Source organism: Pagrus major, chromosome 1 (genome assembly GCF_040436345.1).
Source record: "Pagrus major chromosome 1, Pma_NU_1.0".
Taxonomy (NCBI): domain Eukaryota; kingdom Metazoa; phylum Chordata; class Actinopteri; order Spariformes; family Sparidae; genus Pagrus; species Pagrus major.
Window position 1 is genome coordinate 22,264,323 of NC_133215.1, and position 16,571 is coordinate 22,280,893.

Consider the following 16,571-nt stretch of genomic DNA (forward strand, 5'->3'; position numbering starts at 1 on the left):
CTGTATTTAAATACAATTTTGAGGTACTTTATTTCAGTATTTACATTTGTTGCTACTTAAAAATTCCACTTCACTACATTTTGAAACAAACACTGAACTTTTACTCAACTAGATTCATTTGATAATATTGCAAGTTACTTTGCAGAGTTCATGCTGCATCAGAGCCAACGTTGTGCATTTTCTATTCATTTAACCAGCAAACTGATTTTAAAAAAATATACTGATAATCAGAAACATGTTGAATATCAGCTCAGGCTGCTAATTGGACACATACAGTAGTGTACAGTATATAAATGTAAGTTATGTACATTTTTACTTGTACTTTAGATAATTAAATACATTTTAGATCAGATCCTTAAAGACTTTTACTCAAGTACTGTTCATATGAGTGACTCTTTTTCCAAAATAATATTTTAACATGACTTATGGGTACTTGTAAGTAAAAATGCGCAGAAATAATAAAACAAATCATTATAATTCAGTGGAGACAAGGCTTGAGAACAGCATTTAGACTTCCATGTTGGTGACCCTTCTAAAACCATGGTATAAATAATATTACGATTGGGATAGTTGAGGTTATTTCAGCATATTGTTTCCTCAGTGGGACCTCCATTTGTATCAAATATCAACAGTATGAAAAGTAATCTTTTAAAATAAATTAATATCGTGGCGAAACTACAGACAATTGAATGATAACTGCTAAAAAGACAAAGATCTACTTTTCATCAAATAATAATAAATATGTTAAAAGTGGAATTTCCGAAAACTGTCAGGGTAACCCGGATGTAAAGATGCGACTACTTCCGGTTCATTCATCACATGTGACAATAACAAAGATATGTAGTGTGACATGATGCTAGCTAGCTAAAGTATGCCACAAATGAAGGCCCAACAGAAGAAGCAACAAGTACTCACCTCTCACTGAGCCTGATAACTTTTTTATGAAGGGTTACTTGTAAACTTGTAGATTAATTCCTAGCTAATATGTTAACTCAAATGGTTTATTTTCACATTAGCATTTATGGTTTGTTTGTACTGCTAATGAAGGTGTCAGATTTGTACACATGAGGATTCATCACACTAACAGACAATCTCTCAAGCCTTTCATCATGTTGACTTACTTTGTCAGAAGTGTACTGTCGAGGCGCCTGTGCGTTTTGAACACCTCACAGTGCAGGAGACACTGCAGCACATCATCAAGTGAGAACATGGATCAGGTGAGGACTTTGCTGCAGCTTTGTGTGGACAGACAGTACGTTACACCTGGTCCGGCCAACACAGAGCTGTTTCAGCGGGGGATGAGCTGCAGTTATGGACCTCTGGGCATGGAGCTGAGGAGAAACCTGCTGGAGCAGTGGTGGCACTCTGTGAACATGTCCACAGCTCAGGTGCTTGGGATAAACACTCTGAACAGCAGCAGAGACTCAGAGACAGATGGACAGGGACGACTGAGGATTGTAGAGTCTGAAAGTTTAAAGCAAATACTTGGAGAGCAAGAACTGAGCAAGGAGCAGCTCATCCAGAAGCTACAAATGCTCCTTCAGAGGTCCCCATCTGTGAGGCGAAACTTACTTCAAGGTAGAGTATTGCATAACATGATAGACTCACAGTTTGACTGGTATGATTTGACACAGACAAGTAATAGTTCCACAAGTATAAACTGTATAAATTATTATGATTAGTCTGCACAGCAAGGTGATGGCCAGATAGATCATCCTCCGAGGCTTTAAATCCTTTTCAGCTCTGCACAATGCCGGAGTAATAACTGGGGATTTTAAGGGACTTTCTTGGCCTTTGTTGAATCTATCCCAGCTCCTGTAATCAAATGTTACGTTTTAATTTCACTGTGGTTAAGGCTCGGACTTAAACAGTCTGAGAGTATCTGTCCTCAGAGGGAGTATCCACACGAAAGCCACATTTAAAAGCAAGGAAGTCCATCCATTGGCTTAAAAAAATAAATATTATAGTAAACCACTGATTAGAACCAAATGTACCTCTCAGGTTTTGTAGAGGGACAAACACTGTTTGCAACCCTTACCATTTTCCTTGTTGGAGCACAAAATGAAATACAAAAAACATCAGGAGCAGTGTTGTTCGTTCTCAGGCGCCTTGGAGCAGTTTGTCCCCTTGTGGGAGCTGGTGAACAGGAAGCTGCCCTTCGGCCTGGCTGAGACTGGTCTATGTTTCCAGCCCTCTGATGGCTCTGGTTGGTAAGGCTTCATCTACTGTCTGAATGACTATTTGTCTTGTGCGACATTTCAGTCTTGCCCTACAGATTCTCCTGATGAGATTTTGGAACTGGGAAAATACATTTTGTTCCTTCACACTCAATATTGCTTGATGAGTTTACATTAATACCACCAAAATGAGTATGTTGATGTAACCAGAGTAGTTGTCTTTTTCTTAAAAAAAAAAAAAAAAATCATTACACTTTTCCCACCCACTGTTCTGACTGTGGGACATGAGCAATGTGCACAACTCAGTATCAATATGAGCATCATGTAATTTAAGCATTGATAAATTAGATTCTCATCTTTTGGTTACAACTAAACACACAACTAAAACTGTTAAGTGAATGTTTAATCATTCCAGCAGAACAGGAGGTGTTTTTATTGCAATTTGTAAACAAAAACAAGTCACTTATAAATGAGTTATAGTTTGAACTGCAGCACATAGCCTACTGTCAGCCAGACAAACCCCTGTAACTAACAGTTTGATGGAGATGATGTTAGTTTGCAAACTGGCCCTGGTTTTCTGGCAGGTAATGCACACTTATGCTTAAAAAAACATTGTTGTATTTCATTACAGAATAGTGCAGAGCCACTGTAATTATAATGTAATTGTTTTTTTCTACTAGCCCAGCTGAGGTCACGGAGACGTCTCTGGTGTGGTTCTGCTCTTCTCGGACCTCTTCCCAGTGGCTGGACCACTGGACACGACAGAGGCTCAAGTGGTGGAGGAAAGTGAGTATTTGAGGCAGCGTCTCCCACAAAATGTTTGTTGTTTGCAGCTGGGTTACCACCGAAACGAAGAGTTCCTTTGTACACCTACTTAGTTGCTTTTTAAGGTGAGCTGGAACAGCTGAAGAGATTTGGTGAAAAACACGTTCACTGATTTTAAAGTATGTTTTACAATAGATTTTCTATTATCAGTTAGTCTGAAGAGGTGTGAATATCTCCCCACTTCCCATTATTGATACTTACTTTTATTACTTAAAGATACACAACCTGATCTTCTTGCAAGACCCCCAAACATGAAATTTGCCCTTCAGAAATTTGCTGATGTTTTGAAATTTAAGACTTGAGTTTCAGAAATCAACAGTGATGTAAGAGATTTGAGGATGCAATGAAAATGAGTGTATTTTCAAGATAACTTCAATTCCATGAAATCAAGTCAGCCATTGTCTCTCCAGTTTGCCCTGTCTCCATCAGACTTCAGCAGCAGTGACGTCCCAGAGGAGGAGCTCGAGGAGGTGGCGTCTCGTGGTGTGAGGATCATGTACAGCTTCCCATGGGGACCGGAGCCCTTGGAGACGCTGTGGAGCAGAGGAAGCACTGAGCTGCTGCACACACACAAAAGAGCCCAGTCCAAACTAATCGTCAGTCTGCTTCTTTTATTTATGGCTTTATGTGGACACTTTGCTAGTGCTTCCTATGTCAAATTGTCAGATAAGATAAAACCATTTCATATAGATTTAAAAACACTGCATGTCTTTAAGACACTCGGACATTTTGATTCAACTCTGTGGTCTGTTTTCAAAGTAAACTGTGTTAAATCATCTAATAAATCTTATGATGAGAAAAACAAGCAGCTGTTCTATTATTGTTGCCTTTCTTTAGTGTAATCACATGCTGCGTTAATTGTCTTTCAGTCTCGAGATGGTCATAAGTCAGTTCCTCACGTTGTCTCTGTCACCGGGAACATGGACCGTGGTGTGATGGCGTTTTTATCCAACTCACTCCAGCAGCTCAAGAAAGAAGACAGTAAGCAGAAGCTGCATCAGAGAAAGGTGACGACCTACAAGCTCTTAGCTCCTCATTTGACTCTTGCCCTCTGTTTTGTGATGTGATTCTCTATATTTGTCATTGAGTTCTGGTTCATGTTGATTTCAGGTTCTGAAGTTGCATCCAGTGTTGGCTCCAGTCAAAGTGGCTTTAGATATTGGCAGGGGGGGCACAATGGAGCTTAGGCAGGTAAGAAAAACATGAATTAAGAGTAGACGTAGACGTCAGTGATTAATTGATTTTCTTTATTATCTTGATTAAATCTGTGAATTGATATCTAGAAAGTGTGTCAAGTGCTGGGTGAAAAGGATCTTTCAAGTGACCGTGATAGAATCAGCAAGTAATTAATCGAAGTTGTACTTTGTACGTATGAGTCAAAATAGATTAATGAGTATTTAATTACTCTGTAGGTGTGTGAAGGGCTGCTGCAGGAGTTGATGGAGGCTAAGATCTCTGTATGGCCGGGGTATCTCAACACTCTGCCTACATCAATGGAGCAGCTGAATGCAAAGTAAAGTGCTGTTCAGTGTTCTTATGGAAGCAAAAGCATTTATATTAGCAGTGTTTCTCTTGCTTTGAGCTGATGTGTGTCTCTGTATTTTAGGTATGATGAGATGGGAGTGCTTTTCACTGTGGTGATCAGTGAGAACACGCTGGAGAGTGGCCTCCTTCAAGTCCGCAGCAGAGACACCACCATCAAAGAGACCATACACATCTCTGAGATCAAGAAGTTTCTCTCCAGATACATTTCTGCTGCCGACAACGTCTGAATGGGCTTTTTGTTTAAGAATCTAAATGCACAGCGTGATCATTTGCTGCCTCAGTTTTGCATGCCTTCTAGGTACAAAACTGTTCAGAGAGTTCTTTGTGTGGCATATTTCTGCTGAACAGAGCACTTTGTGGATATCAGTCTTTCCCTGATGACGTTAAGCTCAGTGTGACCCAATCAGGAATTGTGGATGTTTTATGTGTTTGTGTTTGGCTGACTGGTGGCTATTCTGTACCTTGTTTTAAAGGCAAAGAAACTATTTTTGTGAGGGGTCAGAATTAAGATGTACACAACATTTATGTGCACACACTCAAGGTGGAGGAACCCAGCAAGGAGATGGATAACTCGTCCCCCATGTGTTTATTTATGTCTCACTTTCTGATAAAATATAAAGAATGTTTCATTAATATTTGAGTTGTTGGTTTGTTTCTTGGTTTGTTTGTTTTTTTTTTTGACTGAAATGATCATCATCATGAGCAACAGTCACATCTCATAAATCTAGTAAAATATATAGTTGAGTGGCAACGAGACTGCTAAGCCAAATCTCGCGAGGTTTGGATGTAGCTTTGACCTCTTGCCCCTCCCCGCGCCGTCATTGGTCCCTGGCTCTACTTCTGACTGGGCATGTGTGTGTGTACTGCTTAGCTGTTAGCATCCAGAGATGGCCGGAGACAAGCAAAACGAAGCTAAAGTTTCCTCCACGGATGAAAATAAAGAAAATCAATCTGATGGAGGACTTGGACTGGAAAGTATCCTTCACAGCACGAAATGTGTAGCGGCGGTTTGGTCTGTACTCGCGCAAATCTGTGTCAGGCTCAGAAGCTAATGTTAGCCTGCTAGCTAGCTCGGTGAGAGGATAACATTAGCTACCATTATTAGCCTACGTGTCATAATGAGGCAGGCTGTCAGTGGCAGACGTGAAAAGCAGATTTATTTGGCGTGTCACACACCTTTTCTGAAGTCTAAGTGCGTTAAATCGTTTAAAAATGTTATTTAATGTGGGGTGTTATGTTGATTTGTTCAGCTGGAACTGTTGTAACATCTGAGTTTCAATGGCAGCTAACGTTACGTTGCCTTTTCTGCAACGTATCACAGACACAGCACCACAGTCAGGCTGTCTGGGTCTCAAAGCACCACAGTCAGGCTGTCTGGGTCTCTAACGTTACATCTAGTGCTGTCATGACTGACATACTCATACTGGAATGTGAATGAAAAATATTCACGTGAAGTACCATGTATTCAATGATGCAGATATTGTTGAACCTTAACATTTAATTGCAGTTTTGCAAATAATCAAAGAGTCCCAGCAGCAGCATGGACTCAGGCACGGAGACTACCAGAGATACAGGTGAGTTAAGATGTCACATCACCTAGAAAACTGCACTGACTGGACCATAGCTGCAGACATGTCTGTGGTGAAGTGTTGGCTATTGTAGAGCTGTTCACAAGGAGGTGCATAGTTTTCCCGTGATCATCAGACAGCCATCAGGCATATCTGTTAACTTTATGTGTAAATGGAAATCCAACTTTACTTTTCCACAAATCCCTGTATAGATACCACGCTCTTGTTTTATACATTTAAAAAAAAAGCTGTATTCAAGGACATCTCTGCGTTCCATATGGTTCACATGAGACTGCTGACATACAGGTGACTCTGTGAACGTCATAGGATAAAATACTTGAGGTGCACTTGTAAATGTATTTCAGTTAAATACAATGCATATATCCTGTAAATTCTGACAGAAGAAGCGTACAATATTCAGCTTTGGCAATGCATTTACATACAAGAAGGGGGGACAGAATATTAGAAACATCTGATTTGAATCAGCTTTATTGGCCAAGTATGTGTACATAAACAAGGTATTTGACCACAGTTAAGTTTTCTCTCAATGTACAGGGAATAGTATAATAAACATCTGAAAAAATTAAGCAAACAATTTACAATAATACGTACACTGGAATAAAATTTGTGAAAATGACTTGACTGTGTGATTGTCATGTCTGTTGTGGGACACCAAGATGAAAATGAACATGCAAGCATATAATTTACTGTTATGTAACCATCTTAATGTAACTGTGTCCAGGGGCTACTGCTCCCGCAGACTGCGTCGCCTGCGTAAGACCCTTGGCTTCAAGATGGGCAACCGACATAAGTTTATTGGGAAGAAGATAACGGTTGAAATGCTCTCCGACAGCAGGTGAGGAATGGATTGTCTGTGCTGCACATTCATGTGCAGTTTACTGGCTGGTGTTATGGCAGAGCTTCATATGCACAACCAAACATATGATTCAACGACGTCCCCTCTCTTCAGGTATCTGTTGCTGGTTCTGATGGAGGCTGAGCGTGCATGGAGTTATGCCATGCAGCTGAAGCAGGAAGCCAACACAGAGCCACGGAAGCGCTTCCACCTGCTGGCACGACTACGCAAGGCTGCCAAGCACAGCGAGAAGCTGGAGAAGCTCTGTGAGAGCCACCGTGTCGACGCCAAGACCAAACTTGAGGCTCAGGTACACAGAACACAATCACCCTCAGCCTGTTTTTAAAGACACGGCGCAGATGTATAGAATAAGAGGTACACATGGCTTAATGGCTGATGTATTTTAATTCAGGCCTACACTGCATACCTGACTGGTATGGTGGAGTTTGAACTGCAGGAGTGGAAGCGTGCCATGGAGGCCTTCAACAAGTGCAAGTGAGTTTTAACATCACTACAGTTTTTACATCAAGTCTGAATTTCTCTTATTGTTGTGAAATATAAAACAACCTCTTTTTGTGTCTTCAGGACCATCTATGAGAAGCTGGCCAGTGCGTTCACTGAGGAGATGGCAGCTCTGTATCGTCAGCGTGTGGACGAGATCTCACCCAACATCCGCTACTGTGCTTACAACATCGGTGAGTAACACACACGCACACATACAGGTGGGAGAGGTGGAAAAACTGATCCTGCTCGACATAATTGACAGCCATCTTTGAAACTTTAAGGCATTCTGAGACAAAAACTGCAGGTGTCCCAACACTCTTAAACATGCACACTGTGTAACTTCTTTCTCTCTCTCGCTCTCTCTCTCCTGATTGCAGGCGACCAAAACGCCATCAATGACTTGATGCAGATGAGACTGACTGGTGGAGGAGGAGGCATGATGGCTGAGAAACTAGAGGTGAACATACAGGAGCTGGAAAATGGGAATATATTGTATCATCAATCATCTTCCATACATTGATGCCTGATATCATGTTAGGGGTGGGGCATGTACAAGATAAAATAAAAGTATAAAAGTATGCGGAGCTGATTTGTGTACTAATGTATTCATAGAATTGTGAACAAGATTGAATGTTCACTGGTAAAAGACATCTTGGCTCTTCTCTCAGAAAAATTCATGTATTTATAAAAACTGTTTTTTTTTCCTTTCCTCAGTCCCTGATCACTCAGGCAAGAACCAAGCAGGCCGCCACCATGAGTGAGGTGGAGTGGCGAGGACGCAGCGTGCCCGTCAAGATTGACAAGGCTCGCATCTTCCTGTTGGGTCTGGGAGACAATGAGGCCGCTATCGCTCAGGTCAGTGTTTTGTCAGTTCCTCCTTTTTGTTTTGGGTAAAAACAAACTACACTTCCCTCAATGTGAAGCCCTTGATGTCAGTAGCTCTTGAAACGATAGCTTGCCAGCAGTTAAAGATAAATGCTGGACTGCCCCTGTGTGCTCTACAGCTCAAATTATTGATTTTGCATCCATGTGGCTTCGAGGGTCTGCATGATGTGAATTTCTCCACATTTCCACGTGATGCCGAATTATGATTATTGATTACGATTATTCTGAGACCATATTATGGTCGATAAAGAACCAAACCGATGAGGAGTATTAATAAGACTATTGGTATTGATAAAATCCTAATGATACCCACACTAATCAAATGGCAAACCAGTACAACCATCACAAGCTACAGTTCAACCCCAGCACTGCAACTTTACAGCTACAGTGTTTTTATTGCTGTATCTAACTTATCGAGCTGAATCAGAAAAGCCACACTGAAAACTTCATCTCTGTGCCGATATGTTCAATTGGAATTGGATGTTTGTAAATGCAATACCCCATTAAGACTATGCTCTGTTGTTATTTTAAAGTGGGTAAGATCCTTGTTCCTCATTCCTCAGAGATGCATGTCCTTAACTACTCTTACAGTGTGCGTGCCCTGTTGAAGTCCACACCTTGTCCTTACAACAGTCCATGCAGTTCCTTAGGTTTTCAGGAGGTGGCACTCTTCTCTTTACAGTCCCCTCACAGCCACCACACCTCACTCTCGTCCGTTCATACACCCAAATGCTTTGCACGCCCTGCAGACACACCTGTCACACCTACTGCCACTCAGGTCTCTGGCATGCAGCCTCCATCATGGCACGACTGCATTCTGTGCATTTCAGCCCACACATGAATACAGGACCACACCCAGCAGGTCTCTGTGGACGGATTAGTGTTATTATCTCTAAACACCTTTCAGCACCAAATGGGCCCCTCTGGGACTCACTTTTGCTGTTCATTGTTAAGCTAAAAGTGGCTGTGAACTGATGACTGCTGACAAAAACCTTTGCAGTTTTCTTGATAATGTAAAGCGTGAGTGAACTATCTCTGTGAGTGATCGAGTGAGTGTATTAAAATTAACGAGCATGGGTACAACTTGTCCTCGATTGCTCAATAGAGGGTCAGAGTATGTCACACCAACACCTGATCCGCAGCTCTCGCCCTCTAGCAACAGGAAATGCAGTATTGGGCCATCCTGAAGAGCTCCTTCTACTCCTCCCTGCTCTAATCGCTTGCGCATCTTTCTGTTGTTTAGAGGGCTGGATGGATAAACAGGTTGAGCCGGTCCTGCTAGGTGTTGCCAAGGTGTTGGCACGAGTTTGTTGTGCTGAACAACATCAGCCTTCAGACCTTTCTGTTATCAATTATCCCTACGAGGAATTTTCTCGTAACATTCCTCCGCTGTACTGCTTCCTAAGAGTTTTCTTGCCCCCGTTTTAAAGCTGAATATGTGTCACCATCATCCACAAAGGTGTTTAGACTTTTATGTGAGTTAAGAACAAACACGATACCATATTGACATTTTCTTCTGTTAGTAACTGCTCACGTTTTCCTGTTTACAGTTATCCAATACGGCCTCTTTTTAAAAAATATTAATGTAATATGTCCCGTAGATTTTGGGGGATTTCGTAGTACCACAGGAAGTAACACAAGCCTATTGTATGAGTGTGTCGATGAAAGAGAGGTGAGGTGTAGAACAATCCTGTCATTCACAAAGATTCAAACCCTGAAACTGTTTGTATCCGATAGACGGTGAGTTGTGAGCAGGAATGTGTTGGCATCCTGCCGGACCACATACCTGCATCTCTGCCCCACTTTGTCACTGTCACATCCCCGCTTTGACTGTTGCTCTTGGTATCAAATGACAGATGAAATATTTGTGTTTGCATGAATGGCTTTTTTTTTTTTTTTTTTTTTTTGCTTTTATCAGGTGGAAAGTGAATGTGTGTCTGAGTTCAGAGTTCAGTGTGTCCAGGTTTTCTTTTCTTTAGTATTTTTGGTGTATCCACTCAGTAACCTTGAACCCTGTAGAGTCCTACAGGCTGTAGTTCAAGTTCAGGTCGTTGTTTCCTCATTATTTGTTAACTTTTATTTAATAAGTGAGTTGCTGTACTGTTTTCAAATGTTCATAGTGAACTGCACAAGATGTTCTTCTGTGTGAGGAATGTGAAACTGTTTTAAATGGCTCTTATAATATAATCAATATTTTCTGGACAGCGTTTAAGCTTATAGATTGAATTTTACTCAATTTTGAGTGTTTTCTTGACCAGTCGACTAGTCTAAGAAACTTCCTGTTTAAACGTCCCTCGTCTGTATGGGGATTAGTATCAGTGCTGCTACAGACCTACAGTTGTCTTTTATGGTTTACTAGTTTAAGTTCTTCAGAATACTTATTTTGTCTAGCCAACAGTCCAAAACCAAAGACTCTTTGTTTACCATCATGAATGACAAGGAAAAGCATCACATCCATACATGAAGCTGGAACCAGCAAATACAAACTGAAACATCCCCCACCTACCCGCTCCCACAAAAACAATGGTATATGAACGTCTCCACTCACAGTTAGCCTCATATTTGGAAAGATCTAAACAAGATTCAGAAATTTTATTAGATGCAGTCAGAAATAGTTACTGTGTTAGACTATGGCTTATAAGTAATGCTCCTTTTCTGCAGGCATCTAATGAGGAGACCAAAGAGCATCTGTATGAGACTCTGCTGGCCGAGTGCAGAGACACCATCCAGGCCGTGAGAGAGGAACTCAAGAGTGAGGCGGTAAGACACACCAGGTTAAAAATTTCAGTAATGGAGAGGAATGTGAGCTCTTATTTATGATCCTCGTGAGTTTGGTTTACAGCCATGCAATTATGACTTGCAACATTAAAACGGGAATGTGACAACATTTTAAAAAAAAATTAATATTGCCTTTTGTAGAAGCAAAGAGAGAGGAGCTCTGATGCTGACAGCGGAAAGGTGTCCAACCTGCAGTTCCTGCACAGGTAAACTTCAGTCAAAACATTTACATGGGCTTGTAAATGCCAAGATCAGACTTTGAAATCCGGCACTGTGTCAGACACACCGATCATGTTCGTCATTGTTTAATTGTTTAATGTTCGGCGTTTTTGTTTGAAACATTACTGAAAAGTTGATAATCAATACTTGCCGATGAATTTTCTGTTGATCTGTCTGGTTATTGGGCAGACTGATGTTGACGCAAGATGACTTTCAGAGAAAGCATGAGGCATGTTATAATTTTGACGGATCTTTGCGTTGTAAAGAGCATGTTGTTGCACCACAAAGAACATGCCCAATGTGACTTATTAGCATTGCATGTATAGAGAACACTAGTAAGGTAGCCTGTGATACTATAACTAATGTTCCAGGTCTTTGCATAAATAAGTCTTTCCAACCTCGTAACATTTCTCTCGTACATTAATTTCCTTTCAGAAGTGAATGATAATTGAACTTTTGGTCTCCCCTCTCAGTTACCTGACCTACATCAAACTGTGTACGCTGGTGAAGAGGAACGAGAGCATGGCCCACACTCTGCAAGCTAAACTGAAGGAACCTGAATCCGACGAGAACAAGAGAGGACCCCGCCCACAGGACCTCATCCGTCTCTACGATATCATCCTGCAGGTAAATATCAAATATATTGTGATCTTTTTAATCAGAAGGTTCAACATATTTGTCCATAATCACAGCATGTATCACAGTTAGTATAGTTAGTTATAGTAGTATAGTTTCTCCCTTACTCACAGTTGTGGTGTTTGATCTGTGTTGTGTACAGTGAAGGAATGTGTACTTAGTTTTGTTTGACAGTCTGTCACTTCCTTCTCACACTGTAACTCAGTCAGCCTCCCCTCACCTCCCTAACCACCTTCTTGTTGTTTGTCTCTCTAGAGTCTGGCTGAGCTCTCCACCCTGCAGGGTCTGGAGGATGACCACACCTTCCAGAAGGAGGTGTCCCTCAAGATCCTGGTCTACAAGGCCTACAGGTCAGACATTAGGGCTTTAAAATCTCTTAAATGCACAAGGGGTGTCTTTATAGTCATTAAAATGTCTTAAATTAGATAAGAAAATGATGAGTTGTCCAAAAATCTGTCAAAATGTATACTGAAACAATCTAAAAAAGCATTAAAAGTGTCTGATAGCTCTGTAGATTGTTTCATATACTGATGTATTGTTGATGTACTCTTCTCAGGTGTTTCTTCATAGCCCAGTCTTATGTGCTGGTGAAGAAGTGGAGTGAGGCTTTGGTGCTGTATGAGAGGGTGCTGAAATACGCCAAGGAGGTCCAGTCTAAGGCCAAGAGCCTCAACAACAGCCTCAAGGTTGATCCTTTGAAAACACACACAGGCATCATACTTAAAACAGATCACACAATTAAAAAGAATCTCTATTTGCCACACAATTCAATTTATAATCCATCATGATGGCATAAATGCAACACACAATGGAAACACACCCTGGATGATTTTGTGAACAATTAAGTCTCTGTTAACCACATCTGTACTCTACAACAAACAAACAAACAAACACTGTTGTATCTCTGGTTTCTGCAGGATCTCCCTGACGTTCAGGAACTCATCGCTGAGGTCAACGCTGAGAAATACTCCCTGCAAGCTGCTGCCATCTTAGGTGAGAGCACCTTCTTAACATTTTTAAAGCCAACTTAATTCATTTTATCCTTTTAGTCCTGTTCTTTTGTGTTTTTTCTTGCTGTGTCTACAACCTTCAGGGAATGTTTGTGTTTCAGACACCGATGAGACCGCTGAAATTCCCTCTCAGCAGCAGGTGAAAGACAACACGGTAAGAGGACAAAATCAAAAGACAGACCACGCCAATATTATGAATGTTGCCTTCATGAACTCGGAGCAGCTTTTTTCCCCTCATTGAAAGTAGTTTCCATTAGTTGGAGAACCAGTCGAGAAATGAGTGTTGTCATTTTCTGCCATAGCTAGCTAGATATCTAACTGCAACTGTGAAAAATGTCATGATTTCTAAATCCGACTCTTGAAAGACTGGATGCAGTGTTTGTACAAAGTCTTGAAAGTTTGGAAAATGCTTAATTTTATCCGTTATGTTTGCAATGTTAGGAATATGCTCGAATTTGAATGTAGTCTTTGAGAAATTCTTAATTTAATCTGTGTCATTCATGTAAACCCAAATTATTTTCGTATATGAACTGAAATGATACATCACCATATTGTTTGTTGTATCTGGTGTTGAAATTGGCAAGAATTTAGTGATCATGATTAAAACATCCAACCAAATTTAACATGGACAGCCTGTGAAATACAGCAAGTCACAATTTACACTGATTGCTGTGGGTAAGAAGAAATTCCTTAAACTTTACTTTGCAAGTGTGTTTACAGTAACATTTTCGATGTGATGATAAAGCCTTAGGTACCTTGAAAGTGCTTGAATTTTATTTAAAAAGCTGTACAAAGCCAATGGATGGCTGAGTTATTAATATAGTTAGTTTTCTGTGATTCCATAATGCTCAGTTTATTTACTTCTCCCTCCATCATGCAGCCCCTCTGCGACCGCCTGGAAACCTTCCGCCTCGACTCCACCCTCGTAGGAAAACAGCCCAATCTGGTCCAGTTCCCTCCCGACTTCCAGCCGATCCCCTGCAAGCCCCTGTTCTTCGACCTTGCTCTCAACCATGTGGCCTTCCCACCACTGGACGACAAGGTGGAGCAGAAGGGCAAGGGCGGTCTCACCGGCTACATCAAGGGCATCTTTGGCTTTGGCAGCTAAATCGGTCTGCAGGCTCGGGTCTCCACAGGGGAGCCACAAGGCCTCGAGTTCAACACAAACAACCAGACGTGGGTCGGTTGTTATTTAGAAAAATTTCAGTAAATGTTATGTTTGATTTTTAGTGCCTAAGTGCACGATTGGTGGAGTTCGGAGTTCTGAGGGAGGCAGAGTGAGTCGAAGGTTATAAGAAAGATGTTGGAAAATTACTTAAATCAATGTCGAGGAGCAATATGACCCAAGACCACCTGCCATCTTTAGGAAAACACCAGGCTCCCTCCTTAATTTGAGCTATGGAGGTGTCTCTGTGGCTTTCAAGTCGTCAATGTGACAATCCTGTCAAAGTAAACTGAACCACACAGGCACCTTTTTTTTTTTTTTTTTGCTTTTTCTCTTCCTTTTTTTTCAGTGTTATGTAAGCGCCTTTGTGAAACATTTTCAGCATTGTTTTTTTAAACATAACATTTACAACGTGCAGTTTTGCTTTGGCATCTACTTTGTCTTAAAGAAACAAAGCAGTGCTCATCAGATACCATAAATATCCTGTCTAACAAACTGAAGCTGTTTTTTCAGTTCTCGTAGTTTCAGAAGCGTCCAGCTGCGTCCCATTTCCTCCTCTGACCTTTTCTCTGCTCACTCCTCCTTTGACTGCACCAATTTGTGATTTAAAACCTCACCTCATATGCTGGCAAATCAGACAACACATCCTTCTCCATACAGGGACTTTTCATCAACAAATAAAAAAAAAAAAAGGTGAACACTACGGGGAGGTAACGCAGCATTAAACGGGATATTTGCTGTTTAAAAGCACAAGAAGAAACACATGTTGACACCTTTTTGTTGTCTGTCTTTTGTAAGTGGTGGCTGATGTGAACAGGCCTCTTCAAGTGGAGGAAGTCTCTGAATTTGGAAAAATAGTCGTAGGAGGAACTGGGGGAAAAAAAGTTTTAGATGCACCAACCGGATGATGAAAGACGAAGCCATGAGTCAAAGTTTATAATGTTTTTCTTTTTTAAAAATAAAGTGCAGCATGGTTTGGTGTTTTAATTTGTCAGTTGTTAGGTGCAACCTTCACAGATTGTGCTGTATATGTTGTATGACATTTGGCACTAAACTCATGTCACGGAAGGGTCCAACTGCTGTAGCTATACATTTTTTAACACCCTCTATGTCTTACATCATCAAGGCATATGTTTGCCTCAAAATGGTCTGCTGGCTAAACTGGGAAATAATTCAAGCTCAGCTCCTCAGACTGTATTTTATTCCTGTCATGTTTTTATTTGTACTTTCATTTACACTTCAACAGAATCACTGTTTAAGGACAGCAGAGTTTTTAGCAGCCTGTCATCCGTCACACCACCACGCCTGTGTGTCCGTCATGAGTAGAACAACACTGTTTTCATCACCAGTGACATGACTGTGGATATATTGTAACGCTCAGACTGTTTGCTATCAGTTGTTTTCCAGCCATAATGTGTCGACACCAAAGCAGCTAATTTCCTCTGATCCTTAAGGGACCGCCATGGCTTCGTACCGTTTCTGTCACTCACTCGTACGTTTAACTGTTTTGTTAACTCATTTTTATCGATGCATGTTTTATTTCTTTTCTCTCTCCCCCTCAATGTTTCATGTTAAACAGAAAATTAAGATGGCCGTGCTGGAATAGTTCCAGCACTTGACCTTGATTAGCCTGGAAAAGTGTAAGTCATGATCAATGATTGTTGGAAACGCAAGTGGAAATAGAAATGAAATTATGAGAATGTATGATTTGATTTAATTTCCAGGCCGATGATTAAAATATATTTGCATCACACACTGTTTTCTTGACATTCTTGAGGAAAATCTAGACATTAAAGGAGATGTGTAACGTTCAGGTTCATAATTTAATTTTGTCCAGTGCTGCAGCACCTCTCCAATTGGTCAGCTCACACATGCCTGACCCAGCACCGCAACAACACAGCAGCTGTGCTAAATCAGTTCTTCGGTGCCAAACTAGCCGTGTAGCATTGATTATACAAATGTGTGACGAAGTGTGATGTCACAAAGTCACGTAATTAAATGTGAGACTACTGGCGAGGCGTTTCAGGAGCAGTGTTTTCTGTGGAAGAGAGGAGCTTCTGTTGGTGCCGACTTTTAAACACTGAAGGATAATAGGTCTCCTTTAATTTTAACTGCAGTGGTTCAAAGACAACCATGATAGAGGACAAAGGGCTTTTATTGTTGCATAATCATCTGAGTCTGTTAGAATTATTAAAAAAACAAACCACTTGGTTTACAAAGCATAAGGTGAAATTCTGATGGAATTCAAAAGGTGTGTGAGTGTTTCACCTCTGTCTCAGGTATGGGTGTGTTTGTAGGAGTGCGCAGGATGCCTCAGCAGGGTGTGAAGGTCTTTACGTTTACTTTGCGTATATGCATTTTCATCAGGTTTATTCGATAGGTGTGTGTGTGTGTGTGTGTGTG

At 41.0% G+C, this 16,571-nt stretch overlaps 2 protein-coding genes across 2 annotated transcripts; both read left to right on the forward strand.

The window, feature by feature from the left end:
• Window positions 1-869: 869 nt before the first annotated feature.
• polg2 (polymerase (DNA directed), gamma 2, accessory subunit) lies at window positions 870-5,182 on the forward strand. Its single transcript, XM_073469670.1, has 8 exons — window positions 870-1,578; window positions 2,105-2,210; window positions 2,858-2,963; window positions 3,413-3,598; window positions 3,872-4,009; window positions 4,113-4,193; window positions 4,415-4,515; window positions 4,609-5,182. Exons 1-8 carry the CDS (start codon window positions 1,065-1,067, stop codon window positions 4,772-4,774), a joined length of 1,398 nt encoding a protein of 465 aa, XP_073325771.1. The 5' UTR covers window positions 870-1,064; the 3' UTR covers window positions 4,775-5,182.
• A 215-nt stretch (window positions 5,183-5,397) lies between these two features.
• On the forward strand, window positions 5,398-15,921 carry srp68 (signal recognition particle 68). The gene is made up of 16 exons (XM_073469633.1): window positions 5,398-5,522; window positions 6,055-6,121; window positions 6,858-6,971; window positions 7,086-7,281; window positions 7,384-7,466; window positions 7,557-7,666; window positions 7,853-7,932; window positions 8,190-8,330; window positions 11,022-11,120; window positions 11,280-11,344; window positions 11,831-11,984; window positions 12,249-12,343; window positions 12,550-12,679; window positions 12,911-12,986; window positions 13,105-13,157; window positions 13,884-15,921. Exons 1-16 carry the CDS (start codon window positions 5,435-5,437, stop codon window positions 14,109-14,111), a joined length of 1,779 nt encoding a protein of 592 aa, XP_073325734.1. The 5' UTR covers window positions 5,398-5,434; the 3' UTR covers window positions 14,112-15,921.
• Window positions 15,922-16,571: the final 650 nt, after the last annotated feature.